General features: G+C 32.9%; 1 protein-coding gene across 1 annotated transcript; it reads right to left on the minus strand.

Annotated features, from left to right (window-relative positions):
- Positions 1 to 1,507: 1,507 nt before the first annotated feature.
- On the minus strand, positions 1,508 to 7,035 carry LOC146956116 (putative LRR receptor-like serine/threonine-protein kinase At1g67720). Its single transcript, XM_085726734.1, has 15 exons — positions 6,893 to 7,035; positions 5,709 to 6,240; positions 5,087 to 5,598; positions 4,697 to 4,829; positions 4,452 to 4,523; positions 4,297 to 4,365; positions 4,138 to 4,209; positions 3,853 to 3,921; positions 3,594 to 3,748; positions 3,272 to 3,507; positions 3,028 to 3,154; positions 2,876 to 2,944; positions 2,596 to 2,782; positions 2,365 to 2,500; positions 1,508 to 1,986 (listed from the first exon to the last, which is right to left on the minus strand). The coding sequence occupies exons 1-15, from the start codon at positions 6,966 to 6,968 to the stop codon at positions 1,657 to 1,659; spliced, it is 2,775 nt and encodes a 924-aa protein (XP_085582860.1). The 5' UTR covers positions 6,969 to 7,035; the 3' UTR covers positions 1,508 to 1,656.
- Between the last annotated feature and the right edge of the window lie 11,412 nt (positions 7,036 to 18,447).

Here is an 18,447-nt window from a genome sequence, read left to right on the forward strand (position 1 = left end):
AAAGTTGTTTAAAAACAAATACATTTTCTATCCACAAAGGCTCCCTTTAAAAATGACAAAATTATGACACCTTACAAAATACCCAAAAGGGACAATACCTCATAAATGCAATGGTGTAGGCTCAGAGGTCAGGATATTGGTGCGCCAAGTAGGGGCCTAATTTACATGCCCCTATCCTTTTATCATCGACTGAAGAGTTGTTGTTTTAGTACATCAAAAAGTTTAACATTACTTGAGAATTGAGGCTAAGGATGGTTTGTGAACACTCATCTATCCACCGATACACTTGTTAACTAAGGACAAAATCGTGATTGCTGACGCAAGATCAAAGCAGGTAATACATCGAAAAATCGATGAAACGAACTTGAGTTGGAGCCGATTAGACCTAAACTACAAACCTTTTTTGTCCTTTGAGCCTCAACTTGGGGGTTATTGTTACGATACACCAAAAAAGTCCCATATTATTTTAGAATTGAGGTTAAAGATAATTTATAAACACCTACACTCCTCTACCCATAAATCCGCCTTTTACAAAGGACAAAAATGTGAGGGTCTACACAAGACCCAAAATGGAAAATGGAAAGTATATCAAAAACATGATAGCGTGGACTTTCAAGTCAAAACATTGTTTGATACACAAAAAATCCTCATGTTACTTGGGAATCAAGACCAAAAGTAGTTTGCAAACATCCAAATCCTCTATCCACTAAGATGCCTTTAAACTAAGGACAAAAGTGTGGGGGCTTATACAATACTCAAAATATACAATTCATAAAAAAAAAAAAATAGAAAAAAAAAAAAAAGATGTTGCGTATTTGAGTTGGTAAATACAAGTAAATGAGGGTATATTGTTTTGATACACCAAAAAAGTCTCATTTTTTGAGAAATTGGTAAATACAAGTAAATGGATTACTCACAAGGAAAATAAATATCAGTATACTAAACTTCCATTCTAGTACTCTAAAGATACACTTGACATCAACTTGGTCCTCCAAGTAAGATTTATGACATTAAATTAGTTCTCCAGTAAATGTTTACATCCCACGTAAAATAACAATGTTGGTAGCCAAAATCACAAATTCATAATCCTAACACAAGAAAATCGATTACATCAGAAGTTCACAACAAGCAAACCTTGACTTGTTAATTTAAACTTGACATGCTATTTCATCTATCTTTAGTTAATGTACGCTCAGAACTGAAGATAGATAGATAAATGACAGTTCTTAGCTACAAAATGTACCTCAGTACTCATCATACTGCATCAGCTGTAAGTGGTCATAGTACTATTATTATTGAAATGACACCGACTGCAAATTATAGACAACGAAAAATCACAAAGTTCACTTATGTGGTTTTCGACCTTTGTGTAGCTCGGACTACAATAACGTTAGAAGAGTATACCATTAGATATGTATGGGAATTTAGATCATATTGTATGTTTGATAGTTAGGAGTCCAGAGTCTTTTTTTTTTTTTTTTTTGAGAGAAGTTAGGAGTCCAGAGTCTTAAAGAGCATAGAAAATTGGTTACTTGCTAAGTAATAAACCAAAAATGGGGTTTTGTCCAGTCAAATTTGTGACACTCTAAACAATGGAAAGCGAGAGTCACACAAGGTAGCTCAAAATTGTGGCATTACATTACAGTCACACTCACACTATCGTGCAGTGGGTCTAGCAATGGAATCATCAATAGCGAGGTAATTCTCAGTCGCAGCAAGATCCATAGAACCCATGTTGATGGAAGAATGAACTGAATTTCTTGTCATCATCTCATCCGAAATGCTACTTTCCCTCTCTCTTTCAATACCAATTGCGTCTTGAATTTCCTTCACTACTTCTGATATTGATGGCCGCATGTGTGCGTGTGCTGCAACGCACATCAACGCTTTCTCTGCTATTTTCCACATCGATTGTAGGTCATACTCTCCACGTAATGCTGGATCAATTATTCCTTGTATATCTCCACTCTCAATGTGCAATTTTGCCTGTCACACAAGACACATTTTATTGTTTAGGTAAATCAATGTAACTCAACATAATCTATAATGTATATCTTCATATAGATGGATTGCATCATGTATCTATATTTAACTGGAAACATGGTTCATTGGGTTTGATAGATGGCAAAGCAGTGAATTCTTATCAGATGTTAGTGTAAAACTCATTTACACCGTCAACACATGTAGCATTAACTCTGCTACCTCACCACATTTTAAATTTGCATGTGCGCTATATATATAGTACATGTGCATGTGTGATTAGCATTTTTAATTTCCTATGTTGTAAAATTAAATAGGAATTTACAACTGTATAATTTCATTTATGTGGCATAATTATATGATTACAGAGAAATTAAGACTCACCCATTGGACTAAGTTTCGACAATTAGCACCAAAGTTGTCATTAGATATTGCTTCTTGACCAGATATGAGTTCAAGAAGAATCACCCCAAAACTGTATATATCACTCTTGTCAGTCAGCTGCTGAGAAATGTAGTACCTGATAGATGAAAGTTAAAATGATAAGCACTTTGGCTATGTAATCAACTTAAGGAAACAAGCAAAATAATGGGAAAAAGTAGTTTAAGGCCTTACTCGGGATCCAGATATCCTACTGTACCCCGAACTACGCTAGAAACATGGGAGGCTCCATCAACAGCGAGTTTCGAAAGTCCAAAATCTGAAACCTTAGCTCTCATGTCCTTGTCAAGAAGAATGTTGCTGCTTTTTAGGTCTCTATGGATAACTGCAGGGACACATCCTGTGTGAAGATACTCAATCCCTGAACAAACACGAATAATTCAGTTAGTACATTGCGATCTGAAGTAAGGGAAGGGCCATTTGTATTAATACAATAGTCTTAAATAATATGAACCTTTGGCAGAATCCTCGGCAATCTCGAGTCGCTTAATCCAATTGATACTTAGTCCATGCGTTAATGGCCCTGAAAGAAGTTAGGCACAACAAAACATAATTAAGCATATGGAAACTCATTATTGCTACTTGATTTAAATCATGCAGGCTTACTGTAAAGATGTTCCTTGAGAGTTCCATTATGCATGAACTCATAAATAAGTATACTATTCCCTTCTTCTCGACAATAACCTAGAAGCTGTACCAAGTTTCTGTGATGTATCCTTGACAGAAGAGTCACCTGAATCACAGGAATGAAACCAAAGTATAACTATTACATGGAAATGTAACTCGGCAAATTAAGTCGGGACGGCTGCTATGTTAGATCACTGAAAGTGGTTAATGATATGCAAGTTACCTCATTAGAGAACTCTTTTTTGCCTTGGTAGGAATTACTAGTTAAAACTTTAACTGCTATCTCTTTTCCATCTTTCTGTTTCCCATAGTAAACAACTCCAAAACCTCCAGAACCAATTTTCTTCTCAAAATTATTTGTAGAGCTTTCAATTTCAGAAAAACTAAAGCAGTGAGCAACTTCTGCATGACCATCATCTTTAGATTCCAGGTTTTGAGTAGAAAGTGAAATAAGGTGGTCTGCAAAGAGTGCAAACAAGTACATAAGGTACTATCATCTTAAATCTCAGAAAGAAATGATGTATAATTTTGACTTAGAAACATACCTTGATCATGATATTTCTTCTTTCCTTTATGCATACACCAGCAAGATATAATAGTAGCCAAAAGTAGAATGGCGGCCCCGAGTGCTGAACCAATAATCACATACAATTGGTTCTTTTTTCTGCTACCTTTATGAAGACCGTTGTTTCCAGAGTAGCTGTTGAAGACAGAAATAAAAGTATCTGTCATTATGTAAATATACTGAATACATGTGCAATGCTACATTATGCTTAAGTTCAGTATAGTAAAAATAGTGCTCACTTTAAAACCAAATCTTTGCTCAAAAGTTCTGACGGTACAGTTCCGGATAACATATTGTTCTGGACATACCTGCATCAGTTATAAGCATAATATATATATCAAAACAAATGAGTATTTAGCATAATAGCTTGACTATTATTTAAACATGACTTATAAGAGTCAATAATATTTGTGAGTGCATGCGCACACGCGCCAATTCTATGCACACGAGTGATATTTATATGTATCGAAGTATGCCAATTTTCAATTTGATAAAACAACTCGTGTACATATGAGATTGCTTACAGTTCCCTCAAATTCGGAAGGTTCCCCAGAGTGGCTGGGAGTACACCTGTCAACTGATTGTTCTCAAGATGACTGAAAGAAAAAGAAAAAAAAAAGAAAGGTTTTAGTTAACTCAAAACTAAACAAATATGAATAAGGGATGAATTTCTCAGCAATTACATGATCTTTAAGTCCATGCATCCAGTGAAATCTGGTATTGGGCCTGTCAGCACATTTCCATCAAGCCATCTGCAACCATAACACAAGTTTGATATACAAAACATGAGACATCAGAAGTTTCACTGAAGCCAAATAAGAAAGTAATATAAACTTACAGTTCAACCAAACCGGTCAATCTAGTGATGTCCAAAGGAATGTCTCCCGTCATGTTTTTCCCAGACAACAAACTGTTACCACCAGCAACACAACATAACTGATATCAGATCACTAAATTTGGAATTCCTTACAACAAGTTTTTACCTTTTTTCTTTTACAAGGCTAAGCTAGGAATGAAGAAGCCAACAGGAATATGAATGAATGTACAGACAAAATAAAAACCTCAAGAAATATAAACAATTACATTGAAACTATTCTTGGCTGTTGATCTGAGCTACATCGGACCCACGACCATGGAACAGGTAAACATGGATCACCTCCTTCTTGTGCCCAATTTTCTGAAGAGTAGTGGGAAAGTACACTAGATATAGCTTCTCCTGCAAACCATCCAACCCAAGTACTACATACATGAATCATGATGCTTCAAAAAAATAAATTAACAGAGAACTCTATTATAAGTCCTTTTGTTTTTGTTCTCCAAAGCACTCTTAACAACCTTTTATAAGAAGAAACTTTTTTCCTTTTTAAAAAAGTGCATTTGGAAGCTAAATTTCTCAGTTTGTAGTCACTACAGTCTTTAAACAAACATGCTATAAATAGTTACTCTATAAAATATCATGAGGTGGAGACTTACCATCAGGAGAGCCGTCATTTTTCTCTAGATACTTATTAATCTCCATAGCATTGAGAAGAGGACCCTTGGAAGAATCAGCTGTTTTTCCTAATTTAAAGGACATCACAAAGGGTAGGGATAGATTGTAAAATCCTGGTTCATAAAGACGATATTTTCGTAGAGCATTCTCTTCGATATTTACTACGGCTTTACTAATATCAGCCTGTCCTGGAAGTACAAGCCTGAATTTTCGAGATTCATTTCGCGGAAATTCTTCTATCTCTGCAAGATAGCTGTATGCCCATCCAGTGGCAGGAAAACCGTCCAAGTTCAACCGGTAAGTTAGAGATCCATTTGTACCTACTACAGCTGTCTGCATTACTTTCACTGGTGGCATTTCATCTCCATTACCTCTAACATCAATGGTTACATTAGTCGAAATTTTCTTGGTTCCATCAGCAACATCAACAAGGTAATTTGCTTTCTTGACAGAATCTGACTCCCAAATTCTGTCAAATGGGTCATCGGGATACCTGATATTGCAGAAACATATGCTTCCTAAGTAATGCAATTTATGAAAATGACTATAGCTTATATGAAAACAGTTTGATTTACTATGAAGCAACATAGAGTGGCTCATTACCTGACTGGGGCATCACTCTCTGCACCAAAATTTATCCTCGCAGAAACACTGAGGTAAAATTGTTCCTCGTAGAATGTAAAATAAACTGAACCATTGAATTGCCTAAGTTCAAGTGTAGATATGAATGGCTCCCCAGTTGTTGCATTGGATAGACATACACTAACTGTAGGACTAGAAGCCAAAAATATAAGCTCTCTTACTTCTATAGTGTTTTCATCAGATATAACAATAGTAGACCAATGAGTAGCCCCAAAAGAAATGTCGAATTTTGGATAGACATTGTTGTTATCAAAGTTTCCATACAAAAATGTTGCCCTCAGTAGATACCTTGTCCTGGTGACAACATCAAGTGTGTAGCAGTATTTTCTGGAATCAGCAGGAAAGTGTCGAAGTGTCGTGTATTGCTTACGCGTCTCATTGGCAACCGAAATAGTGCTTGTTTCTCCATAAGAAATTTTATCATCAGGAGTCCATTTAAGACCAATTTCATCAGTGAAATTTTGATCACCTCCACAATCCAAACTTACAAAACCTGTTTAACAAGGCAAATATCATCACAAATTAAAAAACATAGATGAAGTGAATTAATTGTGCAATCAATTCTAAGCTCTAGTAGGCAATTTTTACCAAAGAAATCAAATCAAGTAACAAAATTGTTAGAAAAGAAAAGGCCAATTGAGAATTGAAACAAATATGAATGATCATGATATTAATCTTGTAATGATTCACCACAGGTTCCATACATACTTCCATTCAATAAAGATTGTTTATCATCACGAATATCTTTCCATGTACTAAAGATCACACAGCAAGAAACACAACTCTTAAGTCTTAAGTTCCACCATGTAGACAAAGTAACACTAATAACAGATTAATCACAGTGTTCCATTGTGTAAAGATATATCCATGTTAAATTACAATAAGCTATATGCATGTGAAAGTGAAAGACAGAAAGATACAATCTTTGGAAATTGAAAAACAAAGGAATTGGTAAAGTTGGTTAGAATATGAGGTCACAAAATGGAAAAGAAGCATCAATATCATCAAGAACCAATGCAAGAGAAAACAACAAGGCATGCAAAAATGGTTGGTAGAGAAGAAAAAGAGTCAGTCTTTGAGGAAACCAGTGGAAGAGAAAAAGAGGGTGTAGAAGAAAAAGAAGCGAGTAGAGTAAGAGTAACTACCTGGCATCTGAGCATAGGAAAAAGGGAAGAAAAGTAGAAGGATGAATGAGAGAGAAGAGAGGAAGAAAGGTTCCATTTCAAACTATGCAGAGAATTCTTCAGTGAGAAAGCTTAACCATAAAGCAAGCGTGCTGAAATAGAATAGAAGCTTGTGTTTGTGCTGCTATATAAACCAAGAATCACACTCAAAACAACCAATGTTATATATATATATTGATTAATGATTATAGTATATAATAATATTGGAGTTATTTTAATTAATGGAAATAATTTGGATTTAGGATTTAGGATATTGTTGACGTTGTAAAGCGACTAAGCAAGAGTTGAGATGGTAGTGCATGTGGGAGGGGAGCATGGCTTTGCAGAGGTTTCATTTGAGGACATAGAGATACTGTGTGTGGGACCCACTATACCTATACTTTGGCCTTTGACGACAGAGGGTCGTATAAGGACCCACATAAAGTTTGTGTACTGCAGTATATGCCCAAATCATATTTATCTCTTTCTTTTTATGGTACAATCAAGAAGACTAACTTTTAATCATATAACATAATTATTTATGCATAATTCAAACAAATAAAATGTTTGGTGCTGACTTACTTTAAAATAAAATGTATGATAGTTTTCTAAATTAAAATATATAGATTAAATATATTTAATATTAGCATAATATTTTATAATTATTCTGTTATATGATATCTCATCAAATTATGGGTGCGTTTGTTTCAGCTTTAAAAAAATAGATTTTAAGTTAAAAGAATCTAGAGATTTTTTTTTTAAGATTCTTAAAAAAATCTAAAGCTATTTTTGTTTGTTTACTATCATAAAAATCATTTTTTAAATATTTGAATCTCTTACACTTGAGCTCCTTATGTTTAGAAAAAAAAATTAGATTTTGAAAAAACTACTTGAAATATCTTTTCATTTTGAAGCTAAAAATATTTTTTTTAATAAAATGGATTTTTTAAAAATCTAAAACAAACACTAAAAAAAAGAAAAAATAAAGGTATTTTTTTAGATAAAAAATAGATTATTTTTTTAAAAAAATCCAAAACAAACAGGACTCTTAACTATCGAAAAAATTCAATACATATTATGAGATGGATGCTCCAAGAGTGAAACCAAGTTGTCAATCGAGATCCCCGCATGGCTTTCTGCCATTTTCGTTTTTTGGTTAGATGACCTTTCTAAAAGATAATCACCCAATTTTTCTTTGTTATTGGCGAAATATTATTCTTAAACATAAAAAAGAACACCTTGATAAGAGCGAGGCCTTTAACTTTCAAAAAAGATTTCCTCAAAAAACTTTCAAAAAAGATGACAGAATTAACATGGATTTTTATTGCCTATACTTTTTTGCTTTTTGGACTTTGGATGGAATCAAAAGCATTTTAGGTGAGCAATTTAGTTTATTATGAACACTGGATAAGCCTTAGCAACAATGAAAATTGAAAGCTATTTTAATAATAGAGCACTTTCTTAAGGTCTAAGTATACTAAGAAACTATGTATCTATACTATATAAATTATAAATAAAGTTGGTACGTAGATGATAAAAAGAAGGGGAGCGATTAGCTTTATGTACCTAATACTCAAACAGCTACTAAATAAACAACTGAGAACCAGTTTCAGACTTTCCGATTGTTGGTTCTCAGTTGAGTTTCTTTGACCAATTCGCCCCATTCATAGTGTCTTTGATTTGGAAGAGACGTTTTTAAAAAAGAAGTAGATAAGACTAAGGATGTTTTGTGTATTTAGATCGGATTTGCGCAAAAACTCATCTGATCTAAAAACACAATTACACTAAACTTTTGACCTGTGCCACGCACGGGTCATGTCGACTATAATAGATACCAATGAATAATCTTTAACCCGTAAGATAATGGGTCGATCAATAAACGCAAATTAGAGATACAATATTACAATCAAATTTGTCTTACTATATTCTTCAATGACACTTGAATCTTATCAAATTTTACATTTTAGTTTTGAAAAACTAATCAATTAAAAACCATTATTTTATTTTATTTTATCACAATATATTATTGGAGCATTATCTTCTCATTTTTTTTTTAAATTATAAAGAAAAAAGATAAAAAAAATACAATACTATTATATTTTTGCACGGGTCAATTTTATTTATTACTTTTATAGTTAAACATAAAAAATTGACTTGTAATAATTGTTTTAAATTTCTACTAACATGAAAAACAAAGTCACTTCAATTAATAGAATTTCTAAATTACGCGTACATCTCGAAAAAGAATAATTACACTTTGATATTTATTAAAAGTAATAATATATTTTTCCAATCAAATACATATCATATCTGCATATATATAGAATTTAATAATAGAAGAGATCTTATACAATGTATTAATTATTTTGAAGATGTCTGCTTGATTGAAGAGCTGTGTAATTTACCATGGTTTAGGTTTTTTTTTTAGAGAAACACGGTTTAGGGTTTGCTATAAATAGCCGAGTTTGCATGGAAATTAGGGTATTCTATTTGTAAACGTATTAAATAAGTGTACAGCAACTTGTCAAAAAAAAGTCTTTAGAAACAATAGATATATACAAACGATGACACAACAGGATAGGAATGAAAATCTCATCATTGAGGAGAAATATTAGGGATTGCTGCATTTTAGATGGAATTATTAGGTTAAGTTGTTGCAGACCTAATAAAATTAATAAATAAGGATGTAGTTCGGTTGTTTTGGATGATTAATAAAAAAAGTGATCTGATTTGATCCAATTATATACGGTTTAATTTGGATTTATTTTTGGATATTTAAATTACAAAGTGTAAACTTTATTATTAATATTATAAAAACATAGTAAATTAATAGATTTGATGCACAATATAACATATAATGTATTAAAAATAATATTATGAAATGACGATGATTGATTGTGTTTCGGACTTGTGAAATAGTAATAAAAAAATAGATGAAATTAAGAGAATAAGTAGTATGAGGTATCCATGGGTATCCATGGATTTTTGAATTTAATTTTTTTTTGTACAAATACTAACTTTTTTTTAATTATCTACCAAAAAACTTCAACTTTTAAACATCCATACATAATCCATTCAAAATTTCATAAATCATACATAATTCATGATTCTTATATAATCCATAGGATATATTTTATGATGTGAATGAAGTGGAAACGGTAAACTTAATAATATGAATTAAAAAAATTAAAAATAAAAATAGGTTATTAATGAGGAATCTTAGGTGGGGGGTTAAATTTCCTTCAATAAGGTAACAACTTTAAGTAATAAGATAAGATATATAAAGATATTTTAGTAAATTATTTAACTTATTATCGGGTATGGGTACCCATGGATATGGATACAATCAAATCCGTGTTCATATCCATATAATAATGGGTAGTCAAATACCCGTTTATTATACCCGTGGATACCCGTTTAACTACCGGCCCCGTGTCCGTGATGGATTTTACCCACGGGTACCCGTGGGCATGGGTATTTTTGACACCCCTACATAAAGGCCTTTGCATTTAAAAAGGAATTGGAAAAGCACGTGCCTTAAAGAAAGAAAAAAAATTGTTTTACAAAGAAAGAATGTTTCTTGAGAACATTCTGGTGAAACTACAAATGGATAAGGATGATGTCATTTTATCACATTCAAATACAACTAATACACAGTTGTGTTACAACCTCACGTGGGCTGTCTCAAAAGGCTTGGAAAGAAGAGGATGTTTTTCAGAACATTCTTCACTTGGAATAACACATTTTTTGCAACACTTGTGCATCAAGCAACAAAGCAAGAGCACATGGGCTGTTTTTTAGGTACAAGCTAACAGTTGTATGTTCATGTACATTTCAAGTGAGCTTCACAAATTCAGCCTCTATAAATACAGGCACATAGCAAGGCAATTCTCAAGAGCTTTCAATACAAAAAAAGAATTCAATCTCTCTCCAAAGAATTCAATTCTCTCTCACGTGAATATTCAATGAAATATTCATAAAGCTCTTCAACAACAACAAAGCAAACTTCAAATATCTTTCATCTTTTGTAGTTAAGATATCTATATAAGTTTGTATTGATAATATCTCCAAGTAGGGATATTATTTAAATATCTCTCTGAGATATTATTTTGAAATCTCCAAGAGAGATACCATTTGAAATCTTTAAGTTGAGATACCATTTAAAATCTCCAAGTTGAGATTCCATATTCTACCAACACCGACCACCATACAAAGTGTAACTAGATCTCAAGTCTATTGGGCTTAATAGTTTGAGATAGAACTTTTCTTGTGTGATCAAGAATCGTAGAAGCCTGCTGAGGTTGATAATACAGAGTGTAATCGGACTGATCTGGTGTGATCAACAATTTATAGTGCTATTCAGAAGTTTCTGATAGCAGGATACTATAGTGGATAATCTCACACGTAGTGTGAGGACTAGACGTAGCAGGTTAGACGAACCAGGATAAATCTCTTGTGTTCTCTCTCTTCTCTCATCTCTTAATTTCTTGCCGTCACTTATAACCTATAACTAACTATATTAATTTTCCAGAGTGCCCTGGTCCTTAAACTAAAATTAAATAATTAACCTACTAAATAATTATCTAGAACTTTCTGGTCCTATTTATTAACTAACTATTTTATTCTTAATATTTCCAGAGTTCTCTGGTCCTTTATCGCTTTATTTATTTCAGTTATATTTATCCAGAGTTTTCTGGTCATTTACTGCTTTATTTATTTCAGTTATATATCCAGAGTTTTCTGATCCTTTACTGCTTTATTTATTTCAGTCTTTTAATCCAGAACTTTATGGTCCTTTTATTTATTTCATTATCCAAAGTTCTCTGGTCCTAATATTATAATATTTTATTGCCACTCACTTAACACTAACCAAGAATTTTCTTGAGCATATATACTTATTTAAGTTTCAGGAATAATCTTTAAAAGAGTCACAATTCAAACCCCCTTTATTGTGAGTTTATTGCTACTTCAGTTAGAATGGTAACCGGTGGTGGTCGGATTGATGGTCCAAGATGGATGAAATGGTGGTCGAAGATGGACAGAGTGGTGGTTGGTGGTGATTGAAGTAGTGGTTGATGGTTGGAAGATTGGTAGTTAGTGGTTGTCAAAGGTGGATCAATTGTTGAACAACGATGGTGAAAATGGTGATTGAGAATGGTTGAAGTAGCGGTTGGTTGTGGTCGAAGTGGTGGTTAAATTGCGGCCAATCAAGGCCAGGAGCGCATCGCCGGCAGAAGGGACGAACCAACCGTACCTATGTACACTAGTGTGAAATAGCCCTTTGTAATGCCCTATTTTATATTTATTTGATTGAGTTTAGAGTCTTTTTATAATTTAATTGATTTATTTGATGAGTGATATTTTTGTTGTGTATTGATATTTATTGGTAGCACCTATTTTATTATTTAGTGGAAGAATATAATTAATTAGAATTATGAGACTTTGTGGGCAGAATTGGAAATAAGGGAAAATAAGTAGGTTAAGGATTTATATAAAGGAGAGAGTCAGAGTTACAAATATTAGAATACGTGAAAACTGTTTTTGGGAGAAAAGGGAGAAACCAAGAGAAGAAAAGAGCCAGAGAAGAGAAGGTCTATAGAACGTTGCAATCAATCAATCTAAGGTAAGGGTGAGACTAACATTCTTTAATCATAAGTATATGGTTCTGAAAAAGGGTTTAAGTTTATAGTTGTTAATAGTTTTGATGTTATAGAAATTAGGGTTAAATTGCAAAATTGATTGTTGAAAGAGTAGGTAATCTATTGAATTAACGTAAGGGTGAGATTAACTTTCTCTAATTATAGGTTGTATAATTATGAAATTGAGTTTACCATGTTGTTGTTTGTGAATTTGTGAATTATGGAATTAGATTTTTGAAGTCGTAATTGGTTGTTAATAAAGTAGAAAATCCATTGAATTGGTTTATAATTGATGTTCAGGCTGTAGAATAATCATAGGTAGAGTTTTCTATCAATTTTGAGAGTATTGTTTTGAGTCTAGTGATTTAAGAGTGAATCTTAAGTGAAAAACGTATTGTTAAGTTGATTTTTGAACTGCCGTGAAGCCCGAAATCGGCCACCGAATTGCCAAAATCGGCCCCCGATTTCTGAGCTGATTTTCCAGTTTTGATTCAGCAAAAATCGGTCACCGATTTTCTGTCAGGCAAATCTGGAAAACATTCACATTTTTCACCCTTTTCCGTTTTGAATTTGCTTTTGGTGTAAACATGAAAGTTTTTGATAATTTTGTTAGCTTTCCAATGGATTTGGTTTGACTTGAAAATGATTTTTGGTTTTTGAGTTATGATGAAAATACTCCAAGGAGGTCTTAGTGACAACATACCCTGTTTTCTGTTTTTGCGTTTTTTTCACACGTTTCTGTTTTAAATTGGCCTTTGGTATAAACATGAAAGTTGTTGATAATTGTGATATCTTTCCATTAGCCTTTGTTTGACATAAAAATATGTTGTGGATAATTTATTATGTTTTTACAAAGATGCATGATGAATTGTTGATGTTTAAAATACGATGTTATATGATGTTGTTTATGATTGATGAATTATGATATTATGATGCCCTGTTGAATGTATAATCATTCATATAAAGTTGGGGGCTTGATGCCCTGTTGAATGCATAGTCATTCATATATAAAGTTGGGGGCTTGATGCCCCGATGAATGCTTAATCATTCATACCACGTTGAGAGCCTATGCTCTATAAGTTGAGGGCTTGATGCCCTGATTGGTACCACATGCATAGTGCATTATCAAGTTGATGTTGTTGTCGTTGCATTGTCGTTCATGTCGAGTTGTCGGTGTTGTTGTCGTGTTGTCAAGTTGTCGAAATAATTAATGAGTTGTTATTGAGAAATTATGTGAAGCATTAACATTGTTTAATTGTTGTTGTTTATGTTGTTAAATTCTTTACTTCACTCATTGTTTATTACTATTGTTGATGATGATTTGTTGTTGTTTTATGTTGATAAATTCTCTTATCTAAATCATTGTTATTTAGTATTGTTGATGATAAATTGTTGTTGTTTTATGTTGTTAAATTCTTTTATAAAATTATATGCTTATCATTATTGAATGTGAAATCTCACCCCTTCTGTTTGAATGTTGCCTCTACGTGGGTAACGTGCAGATAACCAGGATTAACTGTTGATGTGAGTTGACTCTCTCACGCGTCGTCTTAGGGTCGCTCTGATACGTAACGGGATGAGGATATTTGCATTGTTTTCCATTTGTTACGTATTACTATGAATTATGTTGATGAACCATTGAGATGAAATGTTTAATAAGTTGTTTATGATGTTGAGGCCTTTAGTGCCAAGTATTTGTTTTTAAATTTTTAAGAATTTTTCCGCTGCGACGTATTCAAAATTATTGACTGCAGTCGTTTCAAATAAAGAGTAGATTTTAACTCTATTTATATTTTGAAGAACGAAACGTGACATCCTGTTTGTGATGAACTCTGATTTATTTTATAATATTTATATGTTGGGAAAACGGGGTGTTACACCATTCCTTTCATTCAAGTTGAAACTTGTAAGCTGCAAATGGGCTTGCGGAAGTCTCCAGACCCACTGAAACAAAATGTTTTTTGTTCTCGCTCTCAAAAATGTTTGTTTGGTAGATCGATTCGACTTCCTTTTTTACTTCAACTTTGCATTATTTTGCAATTTGTGCCAAACGAATCTTCATCTTTTCTCTTACAAGTCTCCTTTTTCGGCTAGACTTTCGGATGAGATATGTTTTTCCTTTATCGTCACTTAAATCAATCAATCCCACTAACCATAACTTTCTACCCAAGTTGGGTTAGTGAGTTATGGGTAAGCCCACAAAAAATAAAACAATATTACTTTTTCCACCCCTTGCAAATAATCTAATAACCTTTTTTTTAGTATAGGTTTTGATTCTGCGATAGAATTGAGGTCAAAGGTGAATAGAGTGTTGATCAGAATTGAGGTCCAACGCAGATGCTGCTTTGCTGGCCTACCCCTTAGGTCAGGTATGAATTAGACATAGACGACTAAACCTGTGAGACATGCACTCACATACTTTTGGATATTTTTATGATGACAATCTTTATTGATCAATATTTCAATATATTCGAGAAGCATTCTCCCTTAGTGTGTGCATATTTGTGTAACTCCCCTTGTTGCTTTAGTTTGTGACAAATAGAAACTTTCTACAGCTATGACATGTTCTCCCCCATTTATATTACCAAAGAGGTCAAGAAATTAGTAGTATCGAAATCTTATAAATTATGAGCATTCAAATTAATAAAAAAAATGGACTATGCTCATAAAAAATAGAAATACGGATGAACATTCATGAAAATTGGCAAATAAGTCAACGACAAACATCTTATGTCATATGATTATTTTGGAAATACAACTGATGATAAAAATATCATGTCTTAAACAAACAAACCATAGTAGATAGGAATAAAACTATCCAAACATAATTGATATTCACAATATTAATTTTAATATGTGTAGTGTAAACATTTGTGGAAGCATGCACAGTCAAAAAAGTAATTAAGTAATAAGAGAATATCATTCTCACAATGATTCACTTGGTTAAAATCTACGAATGGTTATTTTTAACCAACTGTTTTATGAGAAGAAAATATGAAAAATATTCATTAACTCAATAATCAAAATTGAAAGCATTTAATAATTAACAACATTAAAAGGGAGTTAAGACTTAAATACGATAGGTTAATTGTTTGTTTGGCTCTGTGTTTAAGAACATGAAACACATGTTTAACCACTTTATGATTTTGTACATTATGCCTAATAACCTAAGCTAAGTAATATGACCATTCCTTAGTTTACCATATTAATTTCTTGAGTTCCATTCATTAAAGTCTTTCAATATTATATGAACTTGCATTTGAACACGGATTAAAAATACTTTAAACACACATAACATTACTTTAAATTAAAACATTCCTTACAAGTTAGCACATCCCAAACAAATGAAATTAGCTTATACTAAGCTTAAATTCAACCATCTAAATATAGATAATGGTTAAAGCAATTACAAATTAAAGGCAATAAATCATCTAAAAATGATGCAAGCAACTAAAGAGCTAAATCCATTGAAAGACCGTCTATTGATTTAGTTGGTCTAGTGTTACAACTCCACTCACATAGGCTACAAAATAATGAAAGATGCGAAAAAATATGAGGCAAAAGATGGATGTTGGAATCAGGGAGACAATAGTGTAGACAACTTTGGACCATATCAAATTTTGTCTTGTAAAAAATTTAAATTAAACTTAATCACATGCCATGTTTGGTTTTAGATCGAATGATCTTTTGCCTTCAAATTAATCAAAATCGAGCTATAAATTATTTAACCACACACTATTTTATTGATTGAAACTAGAAAAATACTCGTGTTATCATATGAGTTATACACACACACACACCATAAGTAACAAATATTACAAGGGACATTAGCAGAAACACAAATAATATTATAAACGACAACTCTCTAAGTAAGTGGTAAATAAAAAAATCTAAAAATCTCTTTAATGAGCTATGATCTCACTAATTAAAAGGTACAGAAAAAAGATAATAAAAAATATTTAGTGGTAATTAAGTTTCTTAAGTTTACATGACTGTGATGAAAAATATAAACTCTGACTTTGTCTTCTTTGCTAAAGGTGAAGACCATCATCAACACGTAAGAAATCACGTGACATTTTCAAACAACCATCATCTGAAACCTCATTTTGTGATAAGTTTATGGGATGGTTCATATTGTTCGAGAAAAATATGATATGATCGTAAAAAACCTTATCTACGTAGAACACAAAAACGAAACCCGACTCTTGCCAAATGTCTTTCTCAAACTAAAGGTTTCCAGAGATACATGTGTTATGTGAAAAGACGCTTTGGTGGTTAAACTCATAGACAAAAAACATAGGTTACAACACTATGAAGGAACGTCTCTGGAAGGTTTGAAAGCTTCAAGGTGGATTCAAAATAATGGAAAATGATAACGAAATCTACATGGGAAAGTTTGATAAAGTTGCATATAAAGAAAAAGTTGTTTCTTATGGCCCTTGGATGATATTCGACCATTGTTTCGCTGCCACTCGTTGGATGCTAAAACTGCTTCTTTAAATGACAAAGTAGAGAGAAATATCATTTGTATATGTTTCCCGGTCTCAACTTAATTTACTGGCCATGTCGTCTAAAATACATCGTCCAATAAAAGATGTTAACACTCTGAAGGTGGAACACGGAAGGTTCACTTATGTTTGCATTAAAGTGGATCTTACCCTCCTAGTGGTCAATAAAATTTGGATAAATGGACAATGATATAAGGTTTAGTGTGAAGGTTTACCCATCATTTACAATGATACATCTAGGTTGAAATTTCACTACAACAATGACATTGTATTTCCCCCACCCCGACAACCATATAGTCGCAAAATAAACAAACCCTAAAATTTATATCTTGCGCACCCCGACATGGTACTCCCACGTTCAACTATAAAACACTCACGCCTACCACTCAACCATAAACATATGATTTTATTATTAATTACGTTCAAGCGTTACTCAAAACAATAACGAGAAAAAATATTTGGAAATCAAATAGATTTATTCCATGTCAAACATGGCTGAGACCTAAAAAGATGAAAAGACAAAAACCTACTTCTGACAACTCCAACTCCATTATCCAACATGAAGCTGAAAACTACTTTAACCCCCCCCCCCCCCACACACACACACACACACACACAAAACTACTAAAGAATCCATTCCCCTACGACCACTTATTCCCACGTTGATCTACATGGTCTCTCCTCACTAATCATGTAACCAAAAAAGAAGTTTCCTTAGACCTTAAAGTAATATTGCCAGACAACATACGATAACATTTTCAACAATTTCTTTAACACTTTTGTATCTTGTTACTTTTATCCCACTATCTATAAACACACTCATTGCTCTCATCCTTGAAAATGACCTTCTCACCACGTTTAAGGATCTAAAACTCACTAGCCTTTGCAACATAGTTTACAAAATTATTACCAAAGGCTTTGCTAACTGTCTTCGCCCCCTCCTTGACACCATTATTGGCCCTCTATCAATGCTATTATTTTGCAAAATCATTCACGACACGCAGAAGTAGAATAAGAAGAATGGTGATGTTGCTTTCAAACTTGATATGGAGAAAGCATTCAACAACATCATTTGGGACTTCCTAAATGATTATCTTAATGACTTTGGTCTTCCCTCGTTAACAATACCAGGATCCCTACTTACGATCTACCAAAAGAAGCTCATAATATCTCTGTCGCTCTTAATGTAACAAGCCTTGAGGATAGATAGGTTCAGTAGAACTCTTCTAATCATAGTCGCGCCATTATTAATGTTGATGACAACTGTTTACATAACCCATCATGGTTGGATTCAGAGGCTTATTTTGTCACCTTTTCGGATTTTTTATCTCAATATTTTAGGCCACAACGTAGACTCGTCTGACATACTGCTTGTCAAGCTTCATGCTAT

Source organism: Medicago sativa, chromosome 1 (assembly GCF_051527215.1).
Source record: "Medicago sativa cultivar Bolivia chromosome 1, Bolivia_mono, whole genome shotgun sequence".
Taxonomy (NCBI): domain Eukaryota; kingdom Viridiplantae; phylum Streptophyta; class Magnoliopsida; order Fabales; family Fabaceae; genus Medicago; species Medicago sativa.

Excerpts from the sequence above, each read along its gene's own strand:
- LOC146956116 (XM_085726734.1), bottom strand. The coding sequence starts at position 6,968 with ATGGAACCTTTCTTCCTCTCTTCTCTCTCATTCATCCTTCTACTTTTC. Across the intron at positions 4,830-5,086 it reads AAATGACGGCTCTCCTGATG|GAGAAGCTATATCTAGTGTA; the intron begins GTAAGTCTCCAC and ends GATGGTTTGCAG. Across the intron at positions 2,501-2,595 it reads GTAGGATATCTGGATCCCGA|GTACTACATTTCTCAGCAGC; the intron begins GTAAGGCCTTAA and ends TTCATCTATCAG.